Source organism: Lissotriton vulgaris, chromosome 1_1, assembly GCF_964263255.1.
Source record: "Lissotriton vulgaris chromosome 1_1, aLisVul1.2, whole genome shotgun sequence".
Taxonomy (NCBI): domain Eukaryota; kingdom Metazoa; phylum Chordata; class Amphibia; order Caudata; family Salamandridae; genus Lissotriton; species Lissotriton vulgaris.
In genome coordinates, this window is record NC_141685.1 from 1,260,851,793 (window position 1) to 1,260,879,666 (window position 27,874).

General features: G+C 43.2%; 1 protein-coding gene across 2 annotated transcripts in view; it reads left to right on the plus strand.

The window, feature by feature from the left end:
• The window catches only part of PDE1B (phosphodiesterase 1B), a 1,669,085-nt gene that overhangs the window by 1,582,884 nt on the left and 58,327 nt on the right, over nucleotides 1-27,874 (plus strand). For both annotated transcript variants that reach the window (XM_086964603.1, XM_086964607.1), the window contains one exon: nucleotides 12,481-12,562. In XM_086964603.1, the coding sequence (XP_086820729.1) occupies nucleotides 12,481-12,562 (82 nt within the window). The remainder of the gene's footprint in view (nucleotides 1-12,480; nucleotides 12,563-27,874) is intronic.

Sequence of the window (27,874 nt, forward strand, 5' to 3'; positions counted from 1 at the left end):
CAGGTCTTAAGTTGGTGAAATGAGGAGAAATACATTATTTCTCCTCGTTTTTGTTTTTTTCCATGTGTGCTGCCTTGTGCAGCACACATGGGAAAAGCAAAAGGCCATGGTTTGTTTACGTACAGGAAGGGACTCTTTTTTCAAAAACACCATTTTCTGACTCTCATATGTGTGTTGCATGAAGCAGCACACATGAAACGTACAAATGGCATTTAAGGAGAAGGCAGCAATTCCTCTGCTGGTCGTCCTTGCCATTTCTTTGTAATAAAGACTCCAGTGGCCACCGGCCATTCCACTAGGCCTTAGTGAACACTGTTTCCGAATTTTAAAGCTAGCTGCCATTTTATTTGTCCCCTTTTCTAGATTTCCTTTAAATCATTACGTGATTGTTATGTTATTCAAAGAGCCTGATCCGTAAAAGTCAAATGTATATTCGGGCAATTTTTTATTTCAATCTTTTATCGCAAGAATATTGCACTGTCCTTGCACTAACCGGGGTTCCTTTTTTGTTTCATTTTAAATTTTTGAATATGTATTCATGAGTCACATGGTTTTAACATTTTGTTATGATTTTTAGTAATCAAACAATAAATGTGAATTTAAATTTGGCATTTAAGGATTGTTTATGTGCAGGAAGGGACACCTTCCTACACATAACCAACCCTCCCCCGCACGCAGACACCCTTGCACTATGGTGCAAGGGAGCCTGCATTGGCGCTAAGTTGTTAAACTAAGCGCCATCGCAGAGGGAAACGCAAGGCTGAACCACATTCTTGTAAATATGGTGCAGCCTCCGAAGTGTTGGAGCGTGTCATTAAGCCTAGGAGGCTAACCACACGCTCTGCCACTTCATTGTACATATCCCCCAGTGTGTTCACTAGGTTTTCAAAGGAACCACACTGTCACTGTAGTGTGAAACAAAAGTTACATCCTGACCTCCAAAAGTCAAACAGAAAACACATCACATGGAAATAAGAACGCATACAAAATAAAATGTGACTTTTATCCAAAAGCTGGTGAATAGCAAACAGTGGCTCATTGAAATTACACATGCAACCTTCGTTAGCCAGAGGAAGTGACCTTCTAAAGATACAGTGGTGGCACTGGTAGGTCACAGGCCTGAGAGCTTAGAACTGGAGTTGGAGTGTTGCAGGCCCCCAGCATGCACTGTGCAGGGGGCTCCTCAAGTTTCATTACACCACTGGTTGAGCAGAGCAGAGCTCCAAAGAATACTTTATAAAGATACATTAGATCAGGACCATATAACTGCTTGAATTAAGAAGAATATTTACTAAATACTGAAGGAACTTTTTACCATGAGCTGCACAAACTGAAATGAGAAAGCACATTTAAAATATCCACAGTACAACACGTGCAAATGGATTCGAGGCTTTGTTATTTATTTTTCACATTTTCACTATGACAAAAATATATGACATGGGTTGGTCACTTTCTCAATTTGTGTTCAACCCATGTTAATTAAATACACAAAATTGTTCATTTTAAATTCTCTCTCACCGGAGCTGTTGTGTAGTTCCTATAAATCTATATAGGATTTGCACGTTTAGACAACATAAACTGTGGGATTGGTGTCCAGACTGATTCTAGACACCCCCCACCTAATATGTTCGCCTGTATACCAGCTAGCTCACAGTGCCACTGTATACTCCTCTTACCAAGGAAAGAATAATTCCTGGCAACTATCGAACATGACAACCCGGCCCAATCAGGGATCGTGGAAACAGTACAGTACTTTTCGCTCAGTCACTCGTGCTCACTTTGTCTCAGAGAGAGACACAGACTAAACGGTGGGGACGTTTTCAATAAGCATTTATTGGACCAGCATCATTCTAGTGTAAAATAGGTGTGCTTAAACAACCATCAGACAGAAACAGATATAAATGATTATAAGCACTAACAGAGTAAATGGATTATAGATTTCTACCATAGTGCCAAAACAATGAATCAAAGCAAGCACATAAATACATGACAGTAATAACACATACTCCTACGATGCAACCCTAACTAGATGTACCTAAGTGTACCTAGCATGTATGTAGGTGTATAGACAAAAATCCCCCTAGGATGAGGTCAACCCAATTACCTGGTGGGAGAGCATGAAGGACTCCATCTTGGTATCGAGATGGACACCCAGCGAGGGATGTCAGACCACTGTGTGCAGGAACCTCTGCGTCCCGCATCAGTGTGTCAGCATGAAAGTCTTTCTCCTCTGCCTGCCCTGGCAAAAATATGGTGTATATATACCCAAAAGGGACCCCCAGGGGATTCTACCTTGCTGTGTCATGTCGGCTGAGGATTACAGAAGGGATGACCCTTATTCATAGTTATTATGCAGATGATGGTAATCCTGCTGTGATTCTGAGAATCCTCATGCATAATAAATTAGACTAGTTTTCTGGAAAAACCACATGACATTTATGCAGCTCTTAATTAGGTAACAGCTCAATACCAAAAACCGTTATGTTGTACAATGGTACAGTAATTGTAGGTGAAGGGTCAGGGGACTACTCAAGCCTATATTGGAGTACCCTACACAACATAACAGAGCAAGCATCCAATTCTCAGGAAATTAGATTCTGGAAATGAAAAATACTATCCAGAACCAGGGAAAAGGAGATGGATAAGAGGAGATCTGGACAGTGCCAAGGTGTCATTAGAGTAGCTTCATGTCTGAGATGACTGGAGTCATCTTATACCCAATCTTGTGCATTATTTAATACATGGTAGATGTCTTTGCAGACACAAGACCTAAGTGATGTCAAAAGTGCAAAAGAAAAAGGGTTGAATTTGTTTAGACCAAGCCAGAAAGGAATTGGTGTTTGGACAAAGTATTGAGTTTTAAATATTGTGTGATATAAATAAAACCCATGAAGGTATCCAGGCGCTCGCAGGCTCCTGTTAATTAGCCAAACAGCCAGGTCTTTAGAGGCTTTTAGAACTCTGGAGGTCCGTAAATCAAAGGGTGGCTTGTTCCATGTCTTTTCTGGTAAGTAGGAGAAGGAGTGACCTCCGCATCTGCTACATCATTGTTTTTACTAATATTCTAGATGCTGTATAGTGTCCCAGAAATTGCTTTTGTCCAAACTATGGATTATATTTAGAAATCTGACATTAAAAAATGTGCAAATGTGTCACGGTTACAACCTCTTTTACAAATGTAACATTTATGAAACTTAACATGGCAGTAATGTTTTGTGGTGGAACAACGTATTAAATTAATCTAACAGAGATGCTAAAGAATTACAAATGGTACACTAAGTGTTCATACAGATTAAACAAAAGTGAGATGGATAACTTAGAGCCTGATTATGAGTTCATCCAGTCTTACAACCATACCAATGCGGTGGTAGCCCCAAGGAGACTGCAGTGGTCTCCCACCCACCATATTGCATTTGTCACTGCTGGCCTAGCGGCCGTGTTTTTGACCGCGTGGAATATTTTTGCATATGTGTTGATGCATGTCTATATATTTTGACTGCACAAGTGTTGAATGTACACATATACATGACCCATGTGAAAAATTACCTACTACTTCTAGTTTCCCATTGCTGGAGTCCAGCCCCTATGTGCCCAGTCCAGTCAATGTGTAAATAGTACAAAACAGACTTACATGGATTTCAGCGCCAACAGGGTCGCTTTCTTTGTGGTCAAGATGCTGCTGTAAAGGGGGGACCTGGAGGAAGGGATCCACATGGGAGAATGAAAGGAAGATAGGGAAATGGGTGCGTATGCACCTCAATTCCTTCAATTCCGCTGACTTGAAGTAGGCGGTCTTGCCGCCACCGTCAGCTCGTCAGAAAGGCAACACTTAATTTGGATGGCGGTGAACTCCTGTGTACCACTCTCTGACAGCTGCTTTTCCCCTACCGCCATTGAGGCAGTCGGCGAATGGCTGGCGGTGCCCATAGTGCTCTGGTGGTCTTATGTTCAGCAAAGCGCCAACATTGTAATATGGTTTGAATTGGTATGGGAAGGAAAGCAGCATAGAATCAGTTGGGATATACTCACACTGCGATATGATAGAGGGGAGTTTAATACACTTGACTTCTTTCTATATTACTTATGCACGCGGCTCACTTCGCCCAATACTGGTATATAGCACATAATTACATCCCACACCTGGATCATGATAATGCTCACCCCATCCCGTTCCCGGCTGTCCTGTCACACAAACGGGAAGGGATCCCATGCACAGAAATTAAAACACTGCTTTCGACATTGATGGCCTGGTGGATGTTTGGGGGAACTGCGGGGAGGCTACCATTGTATGCCTCTGTGCTTCCCTTGCAGTGCCATCCTGCGATTTCGGTTTTGCAGGAGGACACTGAACTTAAAGTACCCAATCAGGTGGGTCTAAAGACTACAGGGGATGCCTACCTCAACGGTACCTTTGTGGCCTTTGAAGACCTCATAAGCGCTAATGGGCGTGCTCTACTCTTAACGTATGTATACTACAGACTCAGAGCAGCTATGCATGCTCTATACCCTTAATTCCCAGAGGACCCTCCCACTCTCACCCCCTCGGAGGTTCTGCTCACTAGTACAATAAATAGAAAATATGTCTCTAAACTATGTAATGCAGTGTAAACAGATAAGCTGCAGACTACTGACAAGGCGCTAGAGTGCTGAAATGCCATTCTGGGTCGACCCAAAGACAGTTCAGATTAGAAATTCTGCTGTGCGCAATTACACACACTCATTTCTAATTGTAATCTACCAATAATACACTTTTAAATTCTGCATCAAATGCATTATACACCTGTCAAACTTTGCAAATTTGTGTTGCAGGCAGATGCCAACTGTGCACAGTGTGGGACAGTGTACAAAGTGTAAAAAGATTAAGAGAGACCCCTTAACACACCAGGGGGATAGGGTACTTATAAACAGTGAAATCAAACAAATTCCCTTGGCAAAGGGGCTGAGAGATTAAGCCCAAATACTAATGATGGACACAAAGCTAATCAAGCATAAACATAAACGTAAACATTTTTGTATATAAAATATATGAAATTTATTAAAACAAAGCCTCTAAAACATTTAAAAACAAATTATCATTTCATAAACTCCCTATACAGTGTCATCACAGTCATGGTTCATCTAAAATTCATCTATAATTCACAGATTCTCATGCTGTAATCAATAATCTAGACACAAATCATCACCTAAATTAAAACAATAACATGGAAAAGGTTATGTAATTGGAAAAGAGGAGAGACAAACAAAGACACAACAATTTGTCATAAAGATTTGCACATCAAAACCCTCATTCAAAACTCAATCCTAGACCCGCTTGATTTGTGTTATTCTCATGATGAGCTTGATTACTCGATTGTGCGGTATTGGGCGTCGACGCGTTTCGATGGACTTTTTCAATAATGTGCCATCTTTGTCAAGACTGAGAGATAAGTCTCTCCTATTTTGCGGCACTGGATGGTTGCCTCATGCATGGGAATCCTTATTACATCTCCATTTCATTCTGAAAGGGCCAAGCCGAAGAATACACTTGATCTGTGCCCAGTATTATGCCATCTGGAAAGTGCACCATATCAATTTGGGATATTTTCGAAACATATTGATGATAGCCTCTAGTACATTCAAGCTGAAACATTATTGACACAGCATCACATTCAAGCACTAGAGAAGACCAGCAAATCTGTAATTGAAACCAGAGCATGTCAGCAGGTAAAATACTTTTCTACAGCACACTAGAAATACCTCAAACACTAACATTCAATCACATAACTGTCTGACTCCAATATATGAAAACTGAATTAATCGTACTACAAGGCAATAACAAAATTCATCAGCCTTCTGTACCACATTCCTGACAAATCTTTCCATTTATTCAGAACGATGACTAGTGCCAGAGCACATTCAGGTGAAACGTCTGGTTATCACCCACACAAACACAACACTGACCTACATCCCCACATTTTCATATTGGGTCATGTATTGCTGTCCTTCTCTGGATGATGAAAAAGCTATGCCTGCCTACCTGCCTGCCTTCCTGGAAATGCAGTACAGTATTATCAGTAGCCCCTTTATACTCCATAAAGCTAGTGGTAAAATGGCTGCTTACTTTGGATTTAATTAAACTTTACATTTCATTTAACTTTACTTTGCTAAGTACTTTCTTTGCTCATAGCCCAGGTAAAGGTGATATATAAACTGTTGAATACGTATCTTGTTCCTGCTGATTTCTGTTATTCTTGGTCAAGCAAGTTTCTGTTTATGAATTTGTCAAACACACGTGTTAGACTACCTATTTAATTACACAGAGAACATGTCTTGTGAAGATTCTTTAGATAAATCTATGAGGCCACAAAGCATTTAAAGACCTCATTTAGGAGAAATGACGCATCGCTGCCTGAAAGCAGCGATGCGTCACTTCTCAGTGCGCACTCCTTGCGACATTCCTGATGCGTCATATTTAATGTATGACGCATCATGTCGCAAGGAGTTACAGATACGTCAGTATTTCTGACGTATCTGTAAGCGCAAAAGTGACGCATTGCTGGAGTGTGTCACAGAAGTGACGCATCTCCAGCAATGCGTCCTTTCACATGGGGCAAGCCCCATATGAAAGGGCCTGCATCAGTCTTATGCCTGCTGTGAGGCAGGCGCAAGATTTTGACACAACGGCGTCCTAAAAGTGACGCAGTGAAATCTCATAGATTTCACTGCGTCACTTCTACGACCATTCCTTGCGTCAATACGCCCCCCTTGCATACATTATACCTGGCGCAGGTATAATGTGGTGCAGGGGTTTACAAAGTGACGCATCTACCTAGATGCGTCACTTTGTAAATATGGCGCAACAAGGCGCAATTTTACGCCACTGGTGCGCCACAAAAAGTGACTCACCGGCGGCGTAAAAGTGACGCACAGCCTCATAAATGAGGCCCCTGGACTTTTATTTGAACTTCTTCAAAAGGTTCGCCAGGTCCACAGTATCATAAGCTGCAGAGAGATCAAGAAAAATGAGTGCTGCTTGGTGAGGAAGAGGGCTTTCTAAATTTCATAAGATACTGTATCTATATCCCCCAGGGGTCCGAAGCTTTATTTTAGGTCACAAACAATATGGTTGGGCTCAAGATGTTATTTTCCTGCAAAGTGATTTTTCTGTTAACTTGCTGATATAAGGCAGGTTGGAAAATGGTCAGTAGCTTCTGAGTTCTTCTGTCTGTGTTAAGTTAAATTCTTCTGAAATAAGAGACACTCCAGAGTATACATTTATTCAGCTTGAGAAACACACCCTCAACCTTCAGGACCAATGGTATTGTTTCTTAACAGGTCCTATCACTATCTTATGCCCATCGAGACTATACATTCTATACTTAAAGAAAAAAACACTGTTGTGTTTGTTTTCAGACAGGGGTTAATTTGAATGGGATTACATTCTTTAGAAAATGATGTGTTAATTGCGTGCAAAATCTGCTAGAATAAAAGTTCCAATTGCTTAACCAGGCAATAGGACAAGGTGAGGCCTACACGTTACAGGCTCCATTTTAGGTAGGTGTCCCCCATAATCAATACCCATCTGCTTAAAAAATGAGATGGAAGTCTGAATTAAGACTAGATTAGTGTAGGGTATGGTTAATGGTGGTTACTGACTGGGTGTAATTGAGAATCAAATGTTAGCAATTGTGGTACAACGACACTTAAAAATCCATCATTACGCTGTACAAATATGCAGTATGATTTTTTTCAAGGATCCTGGATTGGTCAGTTTTTGATAGATACTGAATACATCTGCTGTTTGGTTTGATGCCCCATTGATGCATTTGAAACGTTAGGCTTCTTTGCACATTTGTTGGCATTTAGATATCTTCTTCTGTGTCTCTTTTAATGTGCATTATCCTCTTCCAAATTATTTGCACACAAGATATTCTACATTTCAGCATTCCCATTTTAGGCTGGTGGCTAAAGTTTCAGTTACCACTTATGTGAGACGTTTAACCCAATTTTACCTATTCAATGGTAACGGTGATGCATCATATTCAGGACATCCCTGATGTTAGCAGGATATCTGAGTTAAGTCTGCTTCTCACAGTGTTGCACAAGGCTTTAAAGCCTTCCTCACATTTCTGATTCTAATGTCTACATCAAGTGGGCTTATGATATGCCTTGCTTTGTGGCATCAGCTAATGGAACATGTTTATGAGACTAACCAGAATTAGAGTGCAATCTGAGCATTTATGCAGTTGTACCAGAGGGCTTCAGGTTGCTATATACTAAAAGTGAACTCCCATCTAGGCCGTGGCATGCAGAGTGAGTAGGCCAACTGACAATTGCATTTAAACCTATAGCACTTGTGTTTTCAATGAGGTCTGAAGTTGGTTTTGCGTCGGGATGGTTAACCCAGAGTTTAACATTTCCCATAAATTGGATTTTGCGAGCTATGGATTGCAGATATAGAATTATAGAAAAGAATGTCTTCGAAGATGGAAGGTTCATAACTTTGAGGTTGATATCCCACACCTGTTACGGAGGAGCTGCTAGGATTAATCATACACCATAGAGGTAAGCATTGCCTTGAAGATAAGCTTCATAGAATAGATTATTGAGATTCCAACTATTCTTCTAAGTCTGTTTTTGTATGAATTTTAAAACCAGGAAAAACTAGATTATCCAGTATGGCAATTGAATTGTGTCTTCTATATGTCTCTGAGTGGCGGGCACACATGACATTTTCGGCTACGAGTTCTCGTAATCAAGGTGATGTTTTTGGATTGATTGTGAGTTTTTTAGACCAATTTGTATGCAAAGTTCATAACCCCATTGGAAGGTAGGCCTGTATGCTGAAGTGAGGTAAACTGTGGCTGCAGCCCAGATTTCTATTATTGCACTGGAGATTGTATCTGAGAGGGTTGCGTATTGTAGCACGGTCTCAGCCATGCTGCAAGTGGGTTGCTATCCCCTCCTTTGTTGGACGTTTTTGATGTGGACGAAACTATCTGAGGAAATGCTGTTGCTCTGCATTGCCATGCTTGGGGAGAATGTGAGGACTTGGTGGGATGTCTGGTCTTGTATGTCCGAGTGAGGTTTATGAAGGCAAAGATTGTGGTTCTAATATTAGCAACTAGTTAAGGAACATATGAGATGGAGAGATATCAAAAACTCTTAGGCTTCTGTAAGTTGTCTCAATATTCGCTATACTTTTGGCATAGATGTTAATTAGCAGCTTCAATGGTGATCCTCTTTACAACCACATATAGGTTTTTGATTTCTGTGTTTTTTGTGATGCTGATTGTTGTTGAGAAAAATTATTCTGACGTGCCTTTGGGAGTAGGTCTACACAGGCCGTGGTTTGATAATACTGACAATCCCATGAAGGACATTCTTCTGTCTTGTGATACCTTATGGGATAAAGAATAGCAGTCGAGGAGCCACATTGTGGTTAAACTTGTTGAATGTGGGGGGAGGAGGGATGGAGCAAAGGTAGATATATGGCTTGTTGTTACGTGGTTCTGGGTGAAGGAAATGGTGTGAAGGATGAGACTTGAGGTGGGAGGACGAATCCTTATGTTGTGAGATAGGTATATATATTTCCATTGGTAGGTAAGGGGGGTAAGCTCGGAAGTGTCTACCATGAGTACTGGTCATCTACATACACAATAGGCATTGCCTGTGTGTGCCTGGACTTCTTGATAAGGTAGGAAGTACCATTGGAGTGATTAATGGGAAGGGAGTTGTGCGACCAAGTTGGCTCCGGGTGGTTATACGGCAATATTCAGATAGGGAGGATTGAGTTTTCAGGTAAAGTTGAATGAATGATTGATTTTAAAATTATCACATATTTATGACAGGTACATTTGTTGTCTGAGATGTTGTGGTGGAATTTAACATTCTTTCTTTGGCTCATAGAGCTGTATAGAGAATCAGTCCTTGATGAGGGCATGCCAAGTGTTTTATATTTCTTAGTAGCTATTGTAGTGAATTGTAGCATACCAACCAATGTTCTGATTAAAAGGAAGCCACCACTTTCCAAGCAGAGCTAGTCTGGAGAATCATCTTACAGATTTTTTAGAAAGATTTAATTGAAACTTTTAGGAGGTGAAGCCCAGCTCAGTGAGCACGATGAAGTCCTGTATGTTGTACATTGGCCTTACAGTCAATATAGCTATGCCTGATGATCTAAAGAAGTGGTACAGAGGATAATCACTAGGCACTGTGCACAAAGGTTGCTGAATTGAATTGCGTTTTTTCAGCCAAAGTCTTATTTGAGGCAGTCGCCACATGATTATTTCCTCTAAACAGGTACCAAAACCAGTAATATGTGGTTTCCTTTGATGTGTTGGGAGTGTTGAGGTTGGGAAATGCAAATACTAATGATGGTAACATTAATCTGGTAGTGACTATGAGATATCGAAAAGTTCTGTTTCTTCTGGTAATAGGGCTACCTTGGCAAATGTTCACATGGAACTCATTTTTAGAAACAAGTATTAGTTCACAGACTTTTCTGTACAGAATCAATCTATTAAACAATTTACTGAAATGACATCAATCCTACTCATGAATAGAGAGGTCGAAAAGCAGAAAGAATCAGCGCAGTCTGTATTTGTAAACAGCTGCGGTTCAGCCGAACCGAGTTTATTAGAACAAGAAATAGTAGTTTGGACATATAGATGTGAGTGTTTCTTAAGGAAAGTGAGTGTAGCCGAGGTGAAAAGACAAACCAAAACTGAGTTTGAAAGCGAGAAGGTAAGGTGCAAGTGTAAGCATATACGGTATATTGGTTGCTTAACAGCGAAAGACAGCAGTTTTTTCCATTCAGTGCAATTCGGGACACAACACAATAAATTATAGTATCATAGTTCAAATAAACAATCTGTCTTTATACAGTTGCGACAACATTTTGGCAAATGATTAAGGTCTCATCAGGACTGATGTTTTGTCTAAGTGCTAGGGGCTGACCAGAACAGAACAACAAGGGGCATTGTTTACCAACCTAGCACACAGTGTTCAGACTAAATTCCAGGAACAGGCAAAGAATGAACAAAGCAGACATTTCTCAAGTGAAAGGCATAAATAGGGTCTTGCAAAAATAAAGCCATGTAGTAACGTGCCCAAGAGCAGCATCATGGCTGCTGGGCTCATGCTAACTTAGCGATGTCAACAATGTCCCTATCGGCCACGTGACACTGTATTTGTATGGGTGTGAAGACACATTCACTGCCACGCTGCTGCGTGTTGCAGCTGTCCAGCATGCGTGAGAGAAGCTTGCACTGCAGCTTTGCGTGATGCATCCTTACTGAGTGAAAGTGATGAAGCACAAACTGCTGATGCTTGTGTTGTTGCTGTCCTTTTTAAATGGGGGAGATTTTGCTGCCCTTAGTTTGCCAGGTCTACATCTCTGTGTCTAAGTATGGTTCTATATGATAAACTGATAACATCTTTTCGCTCCCAAAGACAAAGTGGTTAGCCTTGATGATGCTTGCAGTTGTTTCCCTCTGTATTCTCTTCACACTTGGTCAATATGTTTGTCTCCTTTCATAACAACACTCATTCTATGGTTAAATTTCATTTTAACTAGACATTTTGATTTCCATGTCCCTTGTTGCTTGATTGGTCCTTGACGTGTGCATAAACTGAGACTTGCAAAGCTTATTCTACCAATAGTGATACCAGAATGTGAAGTGGTGTGGCTTGAACCTCTCAGACCTTCTTCACAAGTTCAGAATAATTCATAATTAATCAGCCAAGGACTTGTCAGCTGAATCCGAAGTTGGAAATAATATGGGAATACCACTCTCCTCTGTTTCCCATCCAGACACTTCACCGGCTAAAAGCTCAGATGCTGAAACAGGATGTATGTCGTTACAACGCATGCTTTTTCCGCGCATGCCTTTACAACGCAGGTTTTAAAACGCAAGTCGTTACAACAACTTGCGTTGGGGGGCGCTGGATAGTGAATAGTTTAATTTACTATTCCAACTCCAGTCCCCGTGGATAGTAGGGAAGGTTTTGGATAGTAAATTAAACTATTCCCTATCCTACAGCGCCCTCCAGCGCAAGTCGTTGTAACGACTTGCGTTGTAATTCCTGCGTTATAAAGGTACTGCGTGAAAAAAGTTTTGTTGTAAAGGATGTTTCCATCTGAAACATAGACGCCTGTGATAATTCACCCTTTCACGGTAGCCGGTCAAGGTGGATATCCATCAGAATACCATGGTATTCCTGCATCTAGGAAGCATCAATATCAGTCGTATTGGGAATTGTGGGTGTGATTACCTCATTGATATTCCAGCACGTGGTAAATGAGGACCTAAATAATTTATAGGCGCATAAATAAAACAACATATGTTTTGCTTTCCATGACAGTAAATGATTGTACTTCACTGTATTTGGAAGTTAAAGTGATTTGGGGAGTTTTTTTTACAATTTGTATTTTTCCTCTCTGTATTTGGTAGTTAAAGTGAATTTGGGAGTTTTATTTACAATTTGTCTTTTTTTCAGGGTGACAAAGAGGCTGATCTGGGACTCCCCTTCTCTCCGCTGTGTGACCGTAAAGCAACATTAGTGGCACAGTCCCAAATAGGTGAGCGTGATGCACTCATGAAAGCTGTCAAATACATCCATATGTCCTAGATGGAATAGGAAATCATTGTAAGAAACTGGAAAACTGACTAGAGTATGAAACAAATCACAAAAGAATTCTCCTCGGTGCAGGAATGCACATTAATTTATCACATTTTATCAGACAATATAATCTGCAGATGTAATGACCAAGCTGTAGCAATATATTCCACTGTACTTGGCTTATTGCCCACTGTTAGCAGAAACAAACTGTGACGCATGACCCAGCTTTAGGGAAAAAAAAACTTTGTCCGTTACATAATTAGAACGTATTCAGGGCAGTCAGTTTGATCATGCAAATATTTCCACCAACCTTACAAAACCTACCAGTCTAATCTCAGGCACTAGCATAGATGGTGACAGACTTGTAAGTCTTTACTAACATGCAACTTAACAGCAAGAACCCTTCTGGTATTTCTATATTTGAGGAACCTCTTTCAGTGAGTTAGACTAGTTTCTATTGATCCAGTAGCAGCCATACTCAGGTACTAGAACGGATTACTTCTTCTTCAAAAATATTTGAATAAACACCAATCGTGGGCAATGAACTTCTGGAAGAAATGTGTTAACTCTGCATTACATTAAAAATACGGAATTCAGGCAAAAACTGACTCCGCCACGTAGCAGAGTTAGCTTATGCACCCACAACTCTTTGATAAGACAACTTAACCTTTTCATGCTAAAAAGCATATAACCAATTCACAAAACTGAACATTGAAAAATAATAGGCATTGAGAAAGGTGATGATTTTGGGGTCACCCCTAACCTAGGTGGAGGACAAAGCAGATGCTTTGAACACAAAGAACATATCATGCTGAAAGATTCGGTGGTGGTCCCATCCTCCTAGGACCACCCCAAGCAAAGTTATGGCCAAAAATATAATGCCAAGCAAAGGCCCAGCAAAGCATTATGGGGCAAGATTTGAGAGTGCAGTGAATATTATAGTATTAGCTCTCAGCTGAGCCAGGGAGCCTGCCCCTTGAGGAATGTTTTAATGTTGGATACTATAATATTCACTACACTCTAGAATCTCGTCCCATAATGTTTTGCAGGGTCTTTGGTTGGGATTTTATTTTTGTCCATAACTGACTGTGCTTGGGGTGGTCCTAGGAGGATAGGACCACCACCGAATCGTTCAGCATGATGTGCTCTTGTTGTTCAAGGTATCTGCTTGGTTCTCTCCCTAGGTTAGGAAGGACCCCAAAATCATCAACTCTCTCACCGCTTGCTGTAATTTCATTTTCACTTTTATGAGATTACTATATTTTCAAAGGTATGTGAGGTTTTTGTTTTATTAATTGGCATGAGACTGATCGGAGTTGCGGAGGGCTTAGAGTTTTTTTTCAACTCCGCAGAATTCCGTGTAGTGGTACTCTGCCAACTACGCCCACCTTTATTAAACACACCGACTGCTCTGAGGAACTTCCAAATATCTATGGTTCGAAATGCATTGGACCACCAATTATACATCATCTGTATTGTAAATGGAGAATAAACCATAAGATAAGAAATAATGGCATAGCAACCAAATTCATAATTAAGGATGTGAATGTTCAGAGCATGAGACTATGTAACAGAGAAATGATTGCTACTGAATCCAACATTAACTTTGCTTACAATATACACTTCAAACACCACAATACCAATCTTCACATCGACTTCTAAAATATTCCTGACATTCTAGCCCCACCCAAGTTAAGCAGATAGCACCAGTCATCACCTTTAACTTAACAGGTGCGCCTTTGTGAACCAAAGAAACGTTGTACTTGATGGAGCACATTCTTCTTTCTGTTCTTTCCAGGCTTTTTTCCTTATAATATTTTCCAATTTATCCTTTGTTTGATATTTTCCAAAATCAATCTTTCTCTCTCTTTCTTCAAATATTCTAAATGCACCTGAGCCACCATAATAGTTTTGAAATATGAAGCTACACAGGGACTTGGAAACTCAGAGATTTGCATTTTAATTGGCACTTTTAAAAATCACTGGACTATTCTGCCCTTCCCACTAGATTTTACATGTGAGAAAGTGGGGTGTTGGTTGAGTGGGAGTGTTCAAGCAACAGCTACAGTTCCTGTCAGAGTCAACCACAAAATTCTCTAAATTAGTTTGTTCTTAACTCTCTGATAAGTTGGCACAAAAGCAGTTCGGCTTTATTTAGAGACTTATGCAGCACACAAAAAGCAATTATGTGAAAACACAACGTAAGAAAAATCCCAAACCAATGCAGAACTATAGAGTAAAATGTATTAAATTATTTGAAACCAAAATGACAAAAATCCAATCAGTAGAACGAGAGTGACTTATTAAAGTTTAAAGTAAAAACTAGCAACCAAAAGATCAAAGCCCCAACCATGGACATCTAGTTGCGTGAGACCGGGTCAAAGTAAAAAAATATAGGCGTCTAAGATGAAGAGCGAGTTGGACGCAAGAAGTGGATTGGGCCCGGCTGTCACTTACCTGCGGTCGTAGATGAAATTTCAAGCAAAGTGTTCTAAGAAGGTAACATTTAGTGTTGCAAGGCTGCATGCGGTGTCCAAGCAGGGAGTGCCATCCTGGGGGAGCTGCTGGGCAAAGTCCTGGTGATAATTTCTACTTTCGGACTTAGTCTATTTTGTCGAAGTCCAAAATCTCCAGCAGGACAATGCTGGAGGCTGCAGCCAAGGAGAGTTCCACAAGGCCTGGTACCCCTTTGGCGTAGACCACTGAATAGGATTTGCTGCTGTGGAGAAGAATGGAACGTGAGATGCTGCACATTCAGGCCAAACGGCGATGCATCTTGGGTGGATAGACAAGCAGGTAGGTCTTCTCTCGGCTCTCAGAGCAGTTTTAAGCCAAATATTTTCTGTCCCAAGTTTGGGATTTTGTCTATCTTGGCACCTTTAGCACCACCACCAAGGGTCCAAGACTGGAGAGGCACCACTTGGGGGTAAAGGTTCACTCAGGCTAGGTACAGATGCAGGTACAAGATGCTTGGAGCCTTTTATGTCCCTGAGGCTCTGATCAGCAAGCCAGCCAACTAGCCCTTAGAGTTACTCTGGTAGTCTTGGTTTCAAGGAAAGAAACAGAGCGCAAGAATCAGGGCAGGTGTCTGAGAGTTCACATCCATTTCCATTCAGCAAAGCAGTCCTTCAAGGTGCAGCAAAGCTATCTTGTGGAGTACACAGAAGACTACAAAAGCAGACAGTCCTCTGAGAGTCTTTCCGCAGGCCCAGAGTGAACTGAAGAGTGGGTGTTTGGATCCTATTTTTATACCTGGTGCCTTCTTTAAAGTAGGCGAAGTTTCCAGAGAATTCCCTCTGAAGTGCTTGAAGTTTCCTGGCTCCCCTGCCCTGACTCGAAGTTGGTTGCCTAGGCTCTGGCAGTGGGGTGCTGGGGGTGCTTCAGCACTCTCAGAAATAATCATGCTGTGGTTCAGAAGGGGAATGAGCAATAACGATGCCTTTAAATATTGTGTTTATCTTGTCTCATTTGCTGCACGTTTAAAGACAAAGACAAAGATAAAATATCAGGCTAGGTCTTCTGACAAGTTGCTGCCTATTCGTAGTGTACTTTTAATTCTCTGACTGCAAAGTGAGACTATTTTGTTAAATTCACCTTGTTGACCATCCTGCTGGTGCACCGAAAATGAAAGGAAAGATTGTAAAATATCAGTTTCTTCTATCACACAGCAACCTTTAAATATTGGGAAATGAATTATACACATATTTCAAATCATACAAGAAATTTGGAAATCACAAATCAAACACTTTTTTGTAATTCTGAAAGGGGACTTAGTGATGCGCAAATTATAAATATTCACTAGAAATACGATTTACACACATTATCGTTTTTGTGCTATATAGTTTACCATTAAATCTGTAAGTCTATGCAAAGTCAGTGACCATTTCAACAGAAAATGTGCTGTTTGTAAATGACAGTATGCTACTACACCTGTGCTCCAAAATGTACCACGCAACCTACCACACCCTTACCACTCTCTTGCTGAATGGGCATGGCATAACTGCAACACTTATTTTTTATATGATGCTTGGATTTTTTACAGTCCTTAAGATTTCAGGTATATAACAGTAGTGGCAGCACTCCCACTCTAAAAATGGTTCCATCACCACTGGTTGGCTGCATGAACAGTGCAGGGGTGACACATCCTTTGTTTGAAGGTGGAGCACATGCTATTTAGTTAGAAGTGGGGCAATACCCATCTTCAACCCCTCCATCCTCCAGTTGAGCCAGTCAGAGTTAATCCCTCTATTGTGGATGAAATACACAAATACCAACTGCCAACTACACTAAGTCATGTGACCAAGGGACAGGCTGTAGGTACCAAATGGCCATGGCAAGAAAATTGCAACTTTGTAAAAGCAGCATTTTCAAGTATGTAACTTAGAATCCCACTTTACCATTGAAGAAGAGTTTTGATTGTAATTTCACAGACACCCAACATGAAATGTTAACCTGTTCCCAGTAAAACGTTAACACTTATTAAATGTAATAAGGCAGCCCAATGTTATCCTATGAGAGAGGTATGCTTTACAGTAGTGAAAAATTAATTTAGGAGTCTTTCACTACCGGGATATGTAAAACCTAAAAGTACATGCCAACCTTTTAATTACAATGCACATTGTCATATGGACTACCTAGGGCCTACCTTCGGAGTAACACATATGCAAAGAAAGAGGTGTTTAAGGCTAGGAAAGAAGTCAATTGGCAGTTTAAAACTGCAATCAGGCTGCAATGACAGGCCTGGGACATGTTCAAGGGGCACTTAAGTGGGTAACCCAATAATCGCTGCAGGCCCACTAGTAGCATTTGATTTACAGGTCCTGGGTTTATGGTATACCACTATACAAGGGGCTTATAAGTAAATTAAGTATGCCAATCGGGTTTAAGCCAATTTTACTATGTTTTAGAAAGTGGGCTCAAACTGAACACTGACTAGCAGTGATAAAGTGCCCAGAATCCTAAAGGCCAGCAAAACTTATTGAATCAAAAATAGGAATGTTAAAGGCAAAAGGTTTGGGGGTGACCCTGCCGGAAGGGCCGAGTCCAACATGGTCTTCATAAAATTCAATGCAGTTTGACTTAAGGTGCAGGCTGTTGACATTGACATTGAACTTAGGGCAATGTCACAGAAGTCACACAGGTCCTCCCAGGCTTAAAATGCTTTTGGATTTGAGGAACAGAGCACCTATAGGGCTCCATCCGTGTACAGGGTACGTTTCCCAGACTAAGGATTTTTTTACTGACCTTAGGCAGCACCCTTAACACCCAGCTTGGGCTTCAAAATGATTAAGTATGCTGTTGTCTCTTCTAGTTAAAAAATCTCTATTGGAGGTTGTTAAAAATGTAGGTTTCTGGTTGGCAGAGTATACACCCTGTCCAAGCAGGAGCCACAATCCTAGTCAAGCAAAACCAAAGGGGGTCGCACTCTACTACCGTAGGCCACTCTCATCTGAGAAACTAGTTGAGGAGAGCCTGGATGGAGCAGAGGTGCTGGGGACCAAGTTCAGGCTTAAATCATCATGCCTAATAGTGGTGGTGGTCTACCTTCCGCCCCAACCAACCCCACTATTTAACAACATGTTTCACGAAGTGATTAGCGACCTATGTTCCAGATATCAGCAGATACTGGTGCTTGGGGACTTTAACTACCACTGGGACTCCCTACCTAAGGATCGTGCAGCTAGCATGTTCGGAGAGTCCATGACTATGCTAAGACTTCAGCAACTCGTGGAGGCACCCACCCACGAGAAGGGTCATACCCTCGATCTTGCATGGACTACGTCCGCAACTAAGATAAACATGGAATGTAAACCCTGCAGCTGGTCAGATCATCATCTGATCAGCCTCCAATATCCGGTGGATAGCCGCCCGATACATCCTCCTCCAATATGGAGGGCGGCATGGAACTGGCACAAAATAGAGGCGCTAAGCTGAGGGTAGACCTAAATAAGACCCTACATGGGGGTGTACAGACAGGGGACCCGGACCGGGCGTACGAAACCCTCCTATCCGGGATAACGGAAGCTTTCGATTTGGTGGCCCCTTTGAAAAAAGAAAGGGTAATGCACACCACAAAAGGTGCTCCCTGGTGTACACCAGAACGAAGTGGGGAAAAACAGGCCCTTCGTCAATGCGAGAGGCACTGGCGGAAAGCACACAACTCTGAAACATCATTAGCTCTCTATAAAAAATCAATTAGTTGGTACAAATCACTGTACTATGAAGGGAGGATTAGGGAAGCAACAAACGTCCAGAAAGAGACTTTTAACATACTCAAGGAACTGAGTCACACAAAAGAACAAAATATTGTGGTAAACCCGAAGATCCCTGCCCTCGCCCGGTGTTTAAAAAGGTCCTCTCTACAGTAGAGCTAGAAGTACTATCCTTACTAAATCTCTCTCTAACTACAGGGAAGGTACCTCAAAAATGTAAAGAAACTATAGTGATCCCACTGCCAAAAAGAAACGGGGCGGACCTGAGCAATCTGAAAAACTTCTGACCGATCTCCCATCTGCCTTTCCTGACAAAGGTCCTGGAGCAACATGTACTTAAAACTCTCTCGACCTTCCTGGAAGAACATCAGCTGTAGCCTGCTAATACACGACAAGCAGGCTTCAGGGCCCACAACAGCACTGAGCTGGTGATGCTCTCAGTGGTGGATGAATTGAGACTAGCAGCTGACAAGAGTATCCCCTCGGCACTGATCCTACTTGACCTCTCAGCCGCGTTTGACACGGTGGACCATGCGCAGCTGCTAGCCCGTGTCCGGCGGCTGGGAGTCGGTTGGAAGGTACTTCAATGGATTACTTCCTTTTTGGAAAATCGATTTTAAAGAACCCAACTTGGGGACTGCAGGTCTAGGCAGGGTGTACTGCCCCGGGGGGTCTCACAAAGCTCAGCGCGATCCCCCCTGCTATTTAACATCTATCTTCAACCTCTGGTCGAATCACTGGCAAAACTAGATTGCCAGGTGTTCAACTATGCTGACGACACCCAGCTAATAGTCTGAATCAATAATTGTCCCCATGCTCAGCTCAATGTCCAGAATATACTACGGTTCACCATGAACTGGATGACCTTGAACTCACTAAAAGTGAATCCTGATAAGACACAGTTGCTGTCCCTAACTACAAAGGACTCACCCTGGTCAAACCTTTTCTGGACCCTAGAGCTCAGTTCCACCCCAACACCAGTACCAGTTGTAAAGAGTCTCAGCATCAAATTAGATGCTAAGCTTACCCTCAACAATCAGGTGGGGAGCTGTACAAATCTGCTGCGACAACTTCGAAAGCTGGGTGCCCTGCTGCCATTTTCAACCATGCGTACCGTTGTGACAGCCCTAATACTGTCATGCTTGGACTATGGTAATGTAATATACACAGGGCTCCCTGAAAAACTTCTGGGGAAACTTCAGGTAGTCTTAAATGATACAGTAAGGCTGATCTTTAAATCTTCAGAAGAACACATGCCACCCCCCTGCTGAAACAGTTGCACTGGCTCCCTATTAGGCAGAGGATCAGGTTCAAGGGTCTGTACATTACGCACAAAGCCAAATATGGAATGCCACCAAAATATATCATAGACCGCCTAAAGCCCTATGTTCCTAGTAGGCACCTTCGGTCATCAGAGGCCAGCTTGCTGGCCTGCCCGCGTTTTAATAGAACCACCATGGGAGGACGGGCCTTTTCTGTCGTAATCCCCCAGGCCTGGAATAAACTCCTGGTTAATATACGAATGGAAACTATGTTACTACCATTTAGGAAAAAACTCAAAACCATCTTGTTTACTGAGGCTTTCGGCTAAATCCACACAGTGTGCTGACTACTCCTGGGACCAATGGACCTCGGTCCATGCTACTAGCGCCTAGAGACCTATGGTGATTTGCGCTCTACAAATATAAAATAACAATAATAATGATGGACCGAGTGTTGAACATTGCAAGCATTCACCCCCAGTCAGCTGATCTGGGTTTAATCCATCATCATTCTTTAGCTCACTCCGCCACCCCAGTTCAGACATGGCCATATGAAAATCAGTCTGACCCTGTGCCTCATGGGAACAGTCCAGCCTGAACTGCCAAGCCATGCCTTCAAGGCAAGTCAGATACACAACCTAAAATAACCTGTGCTCACCCTCTGTTAGCTTAGCACGGAGTAGCCAGACTTAACTTAAGAGGCAATGTGTAAACTATTTGTACACACTTTAATTATAGTAACACAGTGAAAAGACACACAAAGACTCCACCACATTTAGACCAAAAGAGAATATTTATCTGAGTAAAACAAGATAAAAACAACAACAATCCAATCAGTAGAACTCGAGATATTAATTTTTAAAGATGAAATTCCAAAGTACTGCTTAACAGTCGATAGCGCAAAAAGATTACTTTAGGTCACGCTAGACTGGGGTAAATCCAAAGTTCAGGCCAACCGCGATGGAAGGCAGTACAGGACGCATGCAGCGCTTCTGAAAAAGTACCTTGTATGAAGCACGCATCGGTTAAAGGACTCCTTGCGTCAGTTCTGATTCACACAGTCAGGTCGATGAGTCATAGTTGAGTCTCTCAGTCGATGTCGAAGGATTTGGGCTGCATCAGAGTCAAGCCTCACAGCAGCATCTTTGGATCTGCGCTGTGTTGAGCCTTGCAGTCGAGACCCGCGTCTTTCAATTGGCATTGCGTGTGAGGGCACCGTGGTGCTTCCGATACATGCAAAAGGTTAATTGCGTTGATTTTTGCACAAAACAGCTGCGGAACCCACTTCTGAGGCCCAGAACTGGAGGTGGTGCCGCAGGGAATGGTAGGACTCACAGATGGCAGAGTCCAGCCGCACCAGCAGAGTTGCAAGAAATATTTTGTGACCCTGAGTCTTCAGAGAACAGGAGGCAAGCTAACAAGCCCTTGGTGAAACTTGGGTTCAAGGATGTAGAGAACAGGTCTATTCCTGATCAAACCCCAGCCAAGAAAAATCAGGCATTAGGCCAACGTAGCAAAGCAGGTACGGGAGTGGCAGTCCCTCCTACTGCACAGAGCTCAGCAGGCATTAGGCCAGAACAGCAAAGCAGTTAGCAAAGTTGCAGTCCCTCCTGCAGCACAGCAGATCTTCTCCCAGACAGAATGTCATTGATTCCATCAAAGTTCTGATTTGGTGGTGTCAGGGGTGCAGTACTTATACCCAGTTCTGCCTGTGAATTGGGGGGACTTCAAATAGGCTTTTGAAGATCACTAGCCCCCTGTATTTCCTGCCCTGGCTCCAGACTCACCCCAGTAGGGTATGCAGCTCTTGATGTGGGGACAGGCACATCCCTATTCAGGTGCAAGTGTCAGCTCCTCCCTCCCTCACTACCTATGGAATGCCCATCAGCCTGATGATGGGCCATCAGGATGGAATAGTCACACGTCAGCTCCCTTTGTGTGTAACTGTCTAGAGGGAATGCAGAAAGCCCAACTGTCACCCAACCCAGACGTGTATTCAGAGAGACAGGCATTTAATGTTTATAGTAAAAAAACTTTCTAAAACTGCCATTTACAGACTTACAATCTAAAATCCGACTTCACCATGAGTTTTGATTTTAACTTGTGAGTCCAGAGACACCAAACTCCAAATCTCTATCTTTTCCCAATTGTAAATTACACTTAAAAGATGTTTTAAGGCAATCCCAATGTTAGCCTGTATGAGGGATAGGCCTTGATGTAGTGAAAAACTAATTTTGCATGTGTTTACTACCAGGACATGTAAAACTCAAACGTACACGTCCTATCTGTTAAATACACTGCACCCTACCCATAGGGCTTCCAAGGGCCATCCTCAGGGGTGACTTATATGTAATAAAAGGGAAAGTGTGGGCCTGGCGAACTTGCCAGGTCGAAATGATAGTTTAATCTGCACCCACAGGCTTTGCAGTGGCAGGCCTGAGCCATGTTGAAAGGGCTACTGAAGTGGGTTGCACAATTAGTGCAGCAGGCCTACTAGTAGCATTTCATTTACAGGCACTGGGCACATATAGTGCACTTTACTAGGGACTTATAAGTAAATTAAGTATGCCAATTGTGGATAAGCCAACATTACCACATTTAGAATACAGAGCACATGCACTTTAGCACTGGTTAACAGTGATAAAGTTCCCGGAGTCCAAAAACCAATAAAATGAGGTCGAACAATAGGGAGGAAGGAGTAAAAAGTTTGGGGTGACCTTGCAGAAAGGAGCAGGTCCAATAGAGGCTGAAGTCCTTCTTGTAGTGTCAGCTGAGGACAGTGTTTCATATCAAAGTGCAAAAACCTCATTTGTAATCTATGTACCCTAGGTAGCATAGGGTAGCACCTTCTTTTGTATGCGATACAAAGTGCAATTCGGAAATGTTGCCCAAACCAGGGCCTTTTACCTGGCAAGGGAATGTGACCTGGGCAACTTTGGACTGCCTTTTAAATACCGTGAAATACCACTCCTAATCATTTTTTTGCTTACCTGGCAAGGTGGGTACAGTGGACTCCATGGAGAACTGTAGGTGGGAATTTTGACTGGGACTGTAAACTAAAATGATAATGCAGGTGTCCTAAGCTGTGCTTAGGGAGAAAAGAATGCTCAGCAGAGAAAACGGGCTAAAGTTAATTTGATCTTCATAGTAAGAGTGAATAAATTCTGTGAAAGCAGTGCTTTCTAATCATTCTTACCACTACAATTTCAAGCAGGATATATCATAAAAGTTAGCACAGAGATAATTGGCTTTAGGCACCAAGTAAAGAAGATTTCACTCTGTGTTGAAATGTACACCCACTAACAGGAATCATGAGCTACGATTAGACCATCATGAGACAGATTTGTTTTACCTTACGGCAATAGTAGCCCGTCCCATGATAAAGTGGTGCGTCAGGCCAGGCCAGAGGTGGGCGGTGGAGAAGGGGGGAGAAAACTTCATCAGGGCAACGTGTGGATTCAAGTAACTGCATATGCTGCAGGAACTCCCCAATACAATTCCATACTCCGGAAGTCAGTATACAGAAACCTGTTGGACAGATGGTGACAATGGTCAAGCGTCCGTTTAGTCACAAACCCAATCTGGTACAGTGTATAGCACTTGGACAAACCGGAATGCGTACACAAAAGACAAATCATGTTCAAAAAGACTGTAAAAGAAGTATTTGTGGTCCTAACCTCCATTAGAAAGAAAGAAAAGGAAGGTTACAGTCACACAAACTTCTGTTACGGTTTCATGATACAGGATTTCTCATAGCTGTAATCATCACGGTTTGCATCAGCAAGCTACCCATGCACCTTCACTCCCCCCACCCAGCCTTGAGGCCCCGCCATGACCGATGCTGCCTACGCAATCCTGTGCACCTGCTGCACCCCAGCCCTGGGCCCCAGACCGGTCCGCCGCCCAATGATGACTCCCCGCCCCTGTGCACCCAGGCCTCAATGCTCACCTGCAGCCACTGGCGTGTCTCCAAGAGGGCCCACCACGTGCCAGTGCAACCTCCTCAGCCGATTGTTGGATTCCGTGCCACAGGCCCCCAGCGCCGCCTGCTGCACCTGCACCACACCGCAGATGCATGTCTGTGCAGCCTGCTACCATCGGCGTACACTGTGGTCCAGCTGGGCTCACAAGTCAAATCGAATCTTGATTGGCACGACAGCGTATTGAGGCCTAGGCATCATCCCAGGCTGCACACCCGCTCATCTCTGGTGCCACTCACTCAGTGCCCCGCAAGTCATTGCCTCGGGACAGGAGGCCCGTGCCGGCCAAAGTGCCTCGGCTGCCACCAACTCTGTGCACTGCAAGTCACCGTCTCGTGGCGGTAGGCCCGTGCTGGCCAAAGTGCCTCGGCTGCCACCAACTCTGTGTACCGCAAGTCACTGTCTCGTGGTGGTAGGCCCATGCCGGCCAAAGTGCCCCAGCTGCTACCAACTCTGTGCACCGCAAGTCATTGGCCCTTGATGATTGAGTCTTGTGGTGCTAACCCCATCATGTCACCTCATGCAGTGGGGAATGAGATGTTGTAGGGCCCTAGGCCTTCATGCATAAATAATGATCACACAGACACACCCAGATAGATAGTGGAAATAACCTCGAGCACGTGCGCCCGGCCCGTTTTCTTGGCAGGGTGACATGTCCTGTGACGCCTGTGCTGGATGGGTGTTTTGTGGGTGTAAACCAGCCCTCAGGGAGTGGCAGTAGCATGCTGACAACTAGACCTGTGATCAGTAGATCACTACCTGGGACATGCAGCGTTGTCATCCCCCTTGTAAGCGTAAGCGGAGTGGGCTGGCCTGGCATATGCCAGTCCAGCGTAGGGGTGTGAACAATGACTCTGGGGCTCTGGGCATGGTTCCGTTTTGGGCTGGACAAGAAAGTAACTAATGCCTGTGTCATTGTTGTAGTGTCGGCACCACCCGAACCGCAATCAGTAGTGTTGCACCCTGTGACTCTAGTCCCACAACATGAGCAACATGGATGTAAGGGGGAATCACTGACCCTACATTCATCTATACTTTCTCACTTGAATGATCATAGACTTGACACATCTGTGTGCATTTGATTGTTTTATACACATTCAGTGGAGTGTGGTAGCTGGAGCAGTACAGGGTCATGCAAACCCCACTTTACATTGTGGGCCCATGTAGACCAGCTAGAGTCCTTCAGGGAACGACAAGTACATTGTTAGGGATATGTGGTCAGTCCTGTTTCTGTGACCATGGGCCACCATCACATGACCTGGGGCTGGGTATATATTGGTGTCCTTTTTCCATGCTCATTGCTTGATATCGCCAACGTTGTGGCCTTGTATCCAGCTTGAGGTTCTGCAGTATAGGTGTTCTGTTGCTTTTACTCCATTTAGTTTCCCACGGGCTCGTGGGGACTTCCAGTTCGCTTTTGTGATTCCCTTTTTTTCATCCTGTGTTTTTGCTGTTCCTGAAACCCTCGTCCTTGAATAGATAGTAAGTTAGTTCCTCCCCCTCCCCCTTTCTTCGTTTCATCCCGTTTTTTCCTCTACTCGGTTTTCTAGTCCTTACCCCTTTAGTCTTTTTTGTTTTTGGTTCCTTCCTTCCTGTGCCGGTATAATTTTTATTGTCACATTCCCAGAAGCGGGGGCTCCCGTTTTATCTTTCCGGCGATATTGCGCGCTGTTTACCTTTCATTCTGCAGCTGCGCAGGAAGACGTCTAGGCTTAGGCGTCTGTCCACATCGTTGTGTTCCCGGGAAGTGACGTTTTGGGTTATTCCGTTGTACACAGGACGCTGTGTAAACACGGAACGCGGGCGCTCGGAAGGAAGAGCATTTAGGCATTCCCTTGGACCCGTTTTTAAACTGAAAACTCATAGAAGGGGTTTTTTGTAGCTGGCATTTTGTACCCTGTCCCCAGCTTTCTTTTTCCCCTTTATTTAGCACGGTGCTGTGTAGGCGCCTTCAGTGCTTGCAGGACATCTTTTGTTTTGTTGCCCCTGACTGGGTTTATATCTCCCTGGAGCATTGTATTAGAGGAGAACCCAGTGCCTGCACGAAGCTAAACCTGCACTTACCACTGGTGCAGAAGCGTGGAGGAGGGAGCCGTGTCCTGTATATTACAGGGTGGGAGACTTGGTGTCTCAAACCAAACCACCCTCTTTTCGGGTTCACTGGAGGGCTCACTGTGTAATCTAATCAGTGGGCTTCCTGTGGATACGGGAAGGGGACTGGTGCATGCTTCGCTCCTGCAGTGCTCGGGCGGGCTGAGTCGGGCCCAACATACATCACGAACAGTCTTATGTGTGTGTGCTGCATTGTGGGAGAGTCACCCCTGCAGCTCTGATTTTGCTGGCCCTTAGCCCTTTCAGGCAGTGTGCCTTTCAATGCTGTGCTTATACTGTGCTGAGATGTTGCAGACTTGGGTAAATTGGGCTCTTGGTTGGAGTTGGAACTCTTGGGCATGGTTTGTCCGCTGATGTCTTGTTGACGTCAGGGGTTGTTTGTGCACATGGATGTGTCAGAGTGTGACCTGCTCCCATACGGATGTGGTCCACACTCAGCCACCTCAGTGTTGTGGCGTTCACCAAGTCATGATAACTGGACTGCAGCCATGCTAATCGTCATGCAGTGTCACTTGCATTGTGAGTGTGGGTCCCGGACCCGTAGCATTGCTGGGTTCAGCACATGTGCATGGTTTTGTTTTGAGATTAGTGATTTGTGTCCCCTCTGGGCACATAGTCGAACGGGGCCTACTTGGTAGGGATCCTGTTTTCTTGCAGACTGAACCAGGTCTTCCTCTTCTTCGTGCCCTTCCTTGAAACCGAGGTCCTGGCCTGGTCCTCCGGGGGGCTTGTGGGGTTCTGGTTGTCTTCTGTTCCTGCTCCGGCTACCTCCATTGTGCTTTGCAGTTGTTTTGTTTTTGTTTTTTTTCCTGCTTTTATAGTGATTTTTTCCGCGTGAAGTGTGTGAAGTGCAGGCCTAGAGTACATTATCGCTGATTTTTTTATTGCGGTTGGGCCCATCATATTTTCACGTTCGGGTTTAGATTTTATCGCCGTCCTGGTGATTTTATCGCAAACATTTGACACGTTATTGGGAAACTATTGCATGTTACCGCCGTGTTGTGAATAGGACGTTAACACAGAGTTATTTTTCCTGCGATAGACAGCGATATGTAACATTGCGTTAACCTATTTTGGCGATGATTATCACACGTTCTTGGGAATATCCCCCATAGTAGTTTACCTAGTATTCAACTAAACAAACCACTGGTAAATATTGGAAGTGGAATCTCGTTTTCTTTCCAATCCTTCGTGTATTCCCTATGAAGACTAATATTTTTTTTATCAAAACTGAAAAGAGGAAGAAAATTAGATAACCAAAAAATTGAAGGCCAAACTCAGGGTTATTCAAAACAATTTGTAAAGTTGTTAGAATTCTTCAGTTTCTCCCACAGGTTATTCTCTTCAGGACCTACGAGTCTGCAGAACAACCATTCTTGACAGGTGGTAAAAAGCAAATGTGTTTTTTCTCCCACTTGTTGAGGTTAAACCTTCCCCAGACACCTTTTCTTCTGAGTGGCCATATTGTGTGCTAATACTGGGCGATGTACCTCCTTCCTTTTAGACATTAATTGGTAATAACAAATTATTGTACTCAATATCAGTCCTTAATTTGAGCCGGTGGTTTCTGGTGCTCAGCACTGCTCAACACACAGCACTGGCACTTACTTGATTTCCGGTGCTCAGCACCGGCACTTAATAGTAAACACCATAATTAAACAGTCCACCACATTTTAGAGATGAGCAGAACAACAATTGTTTATGA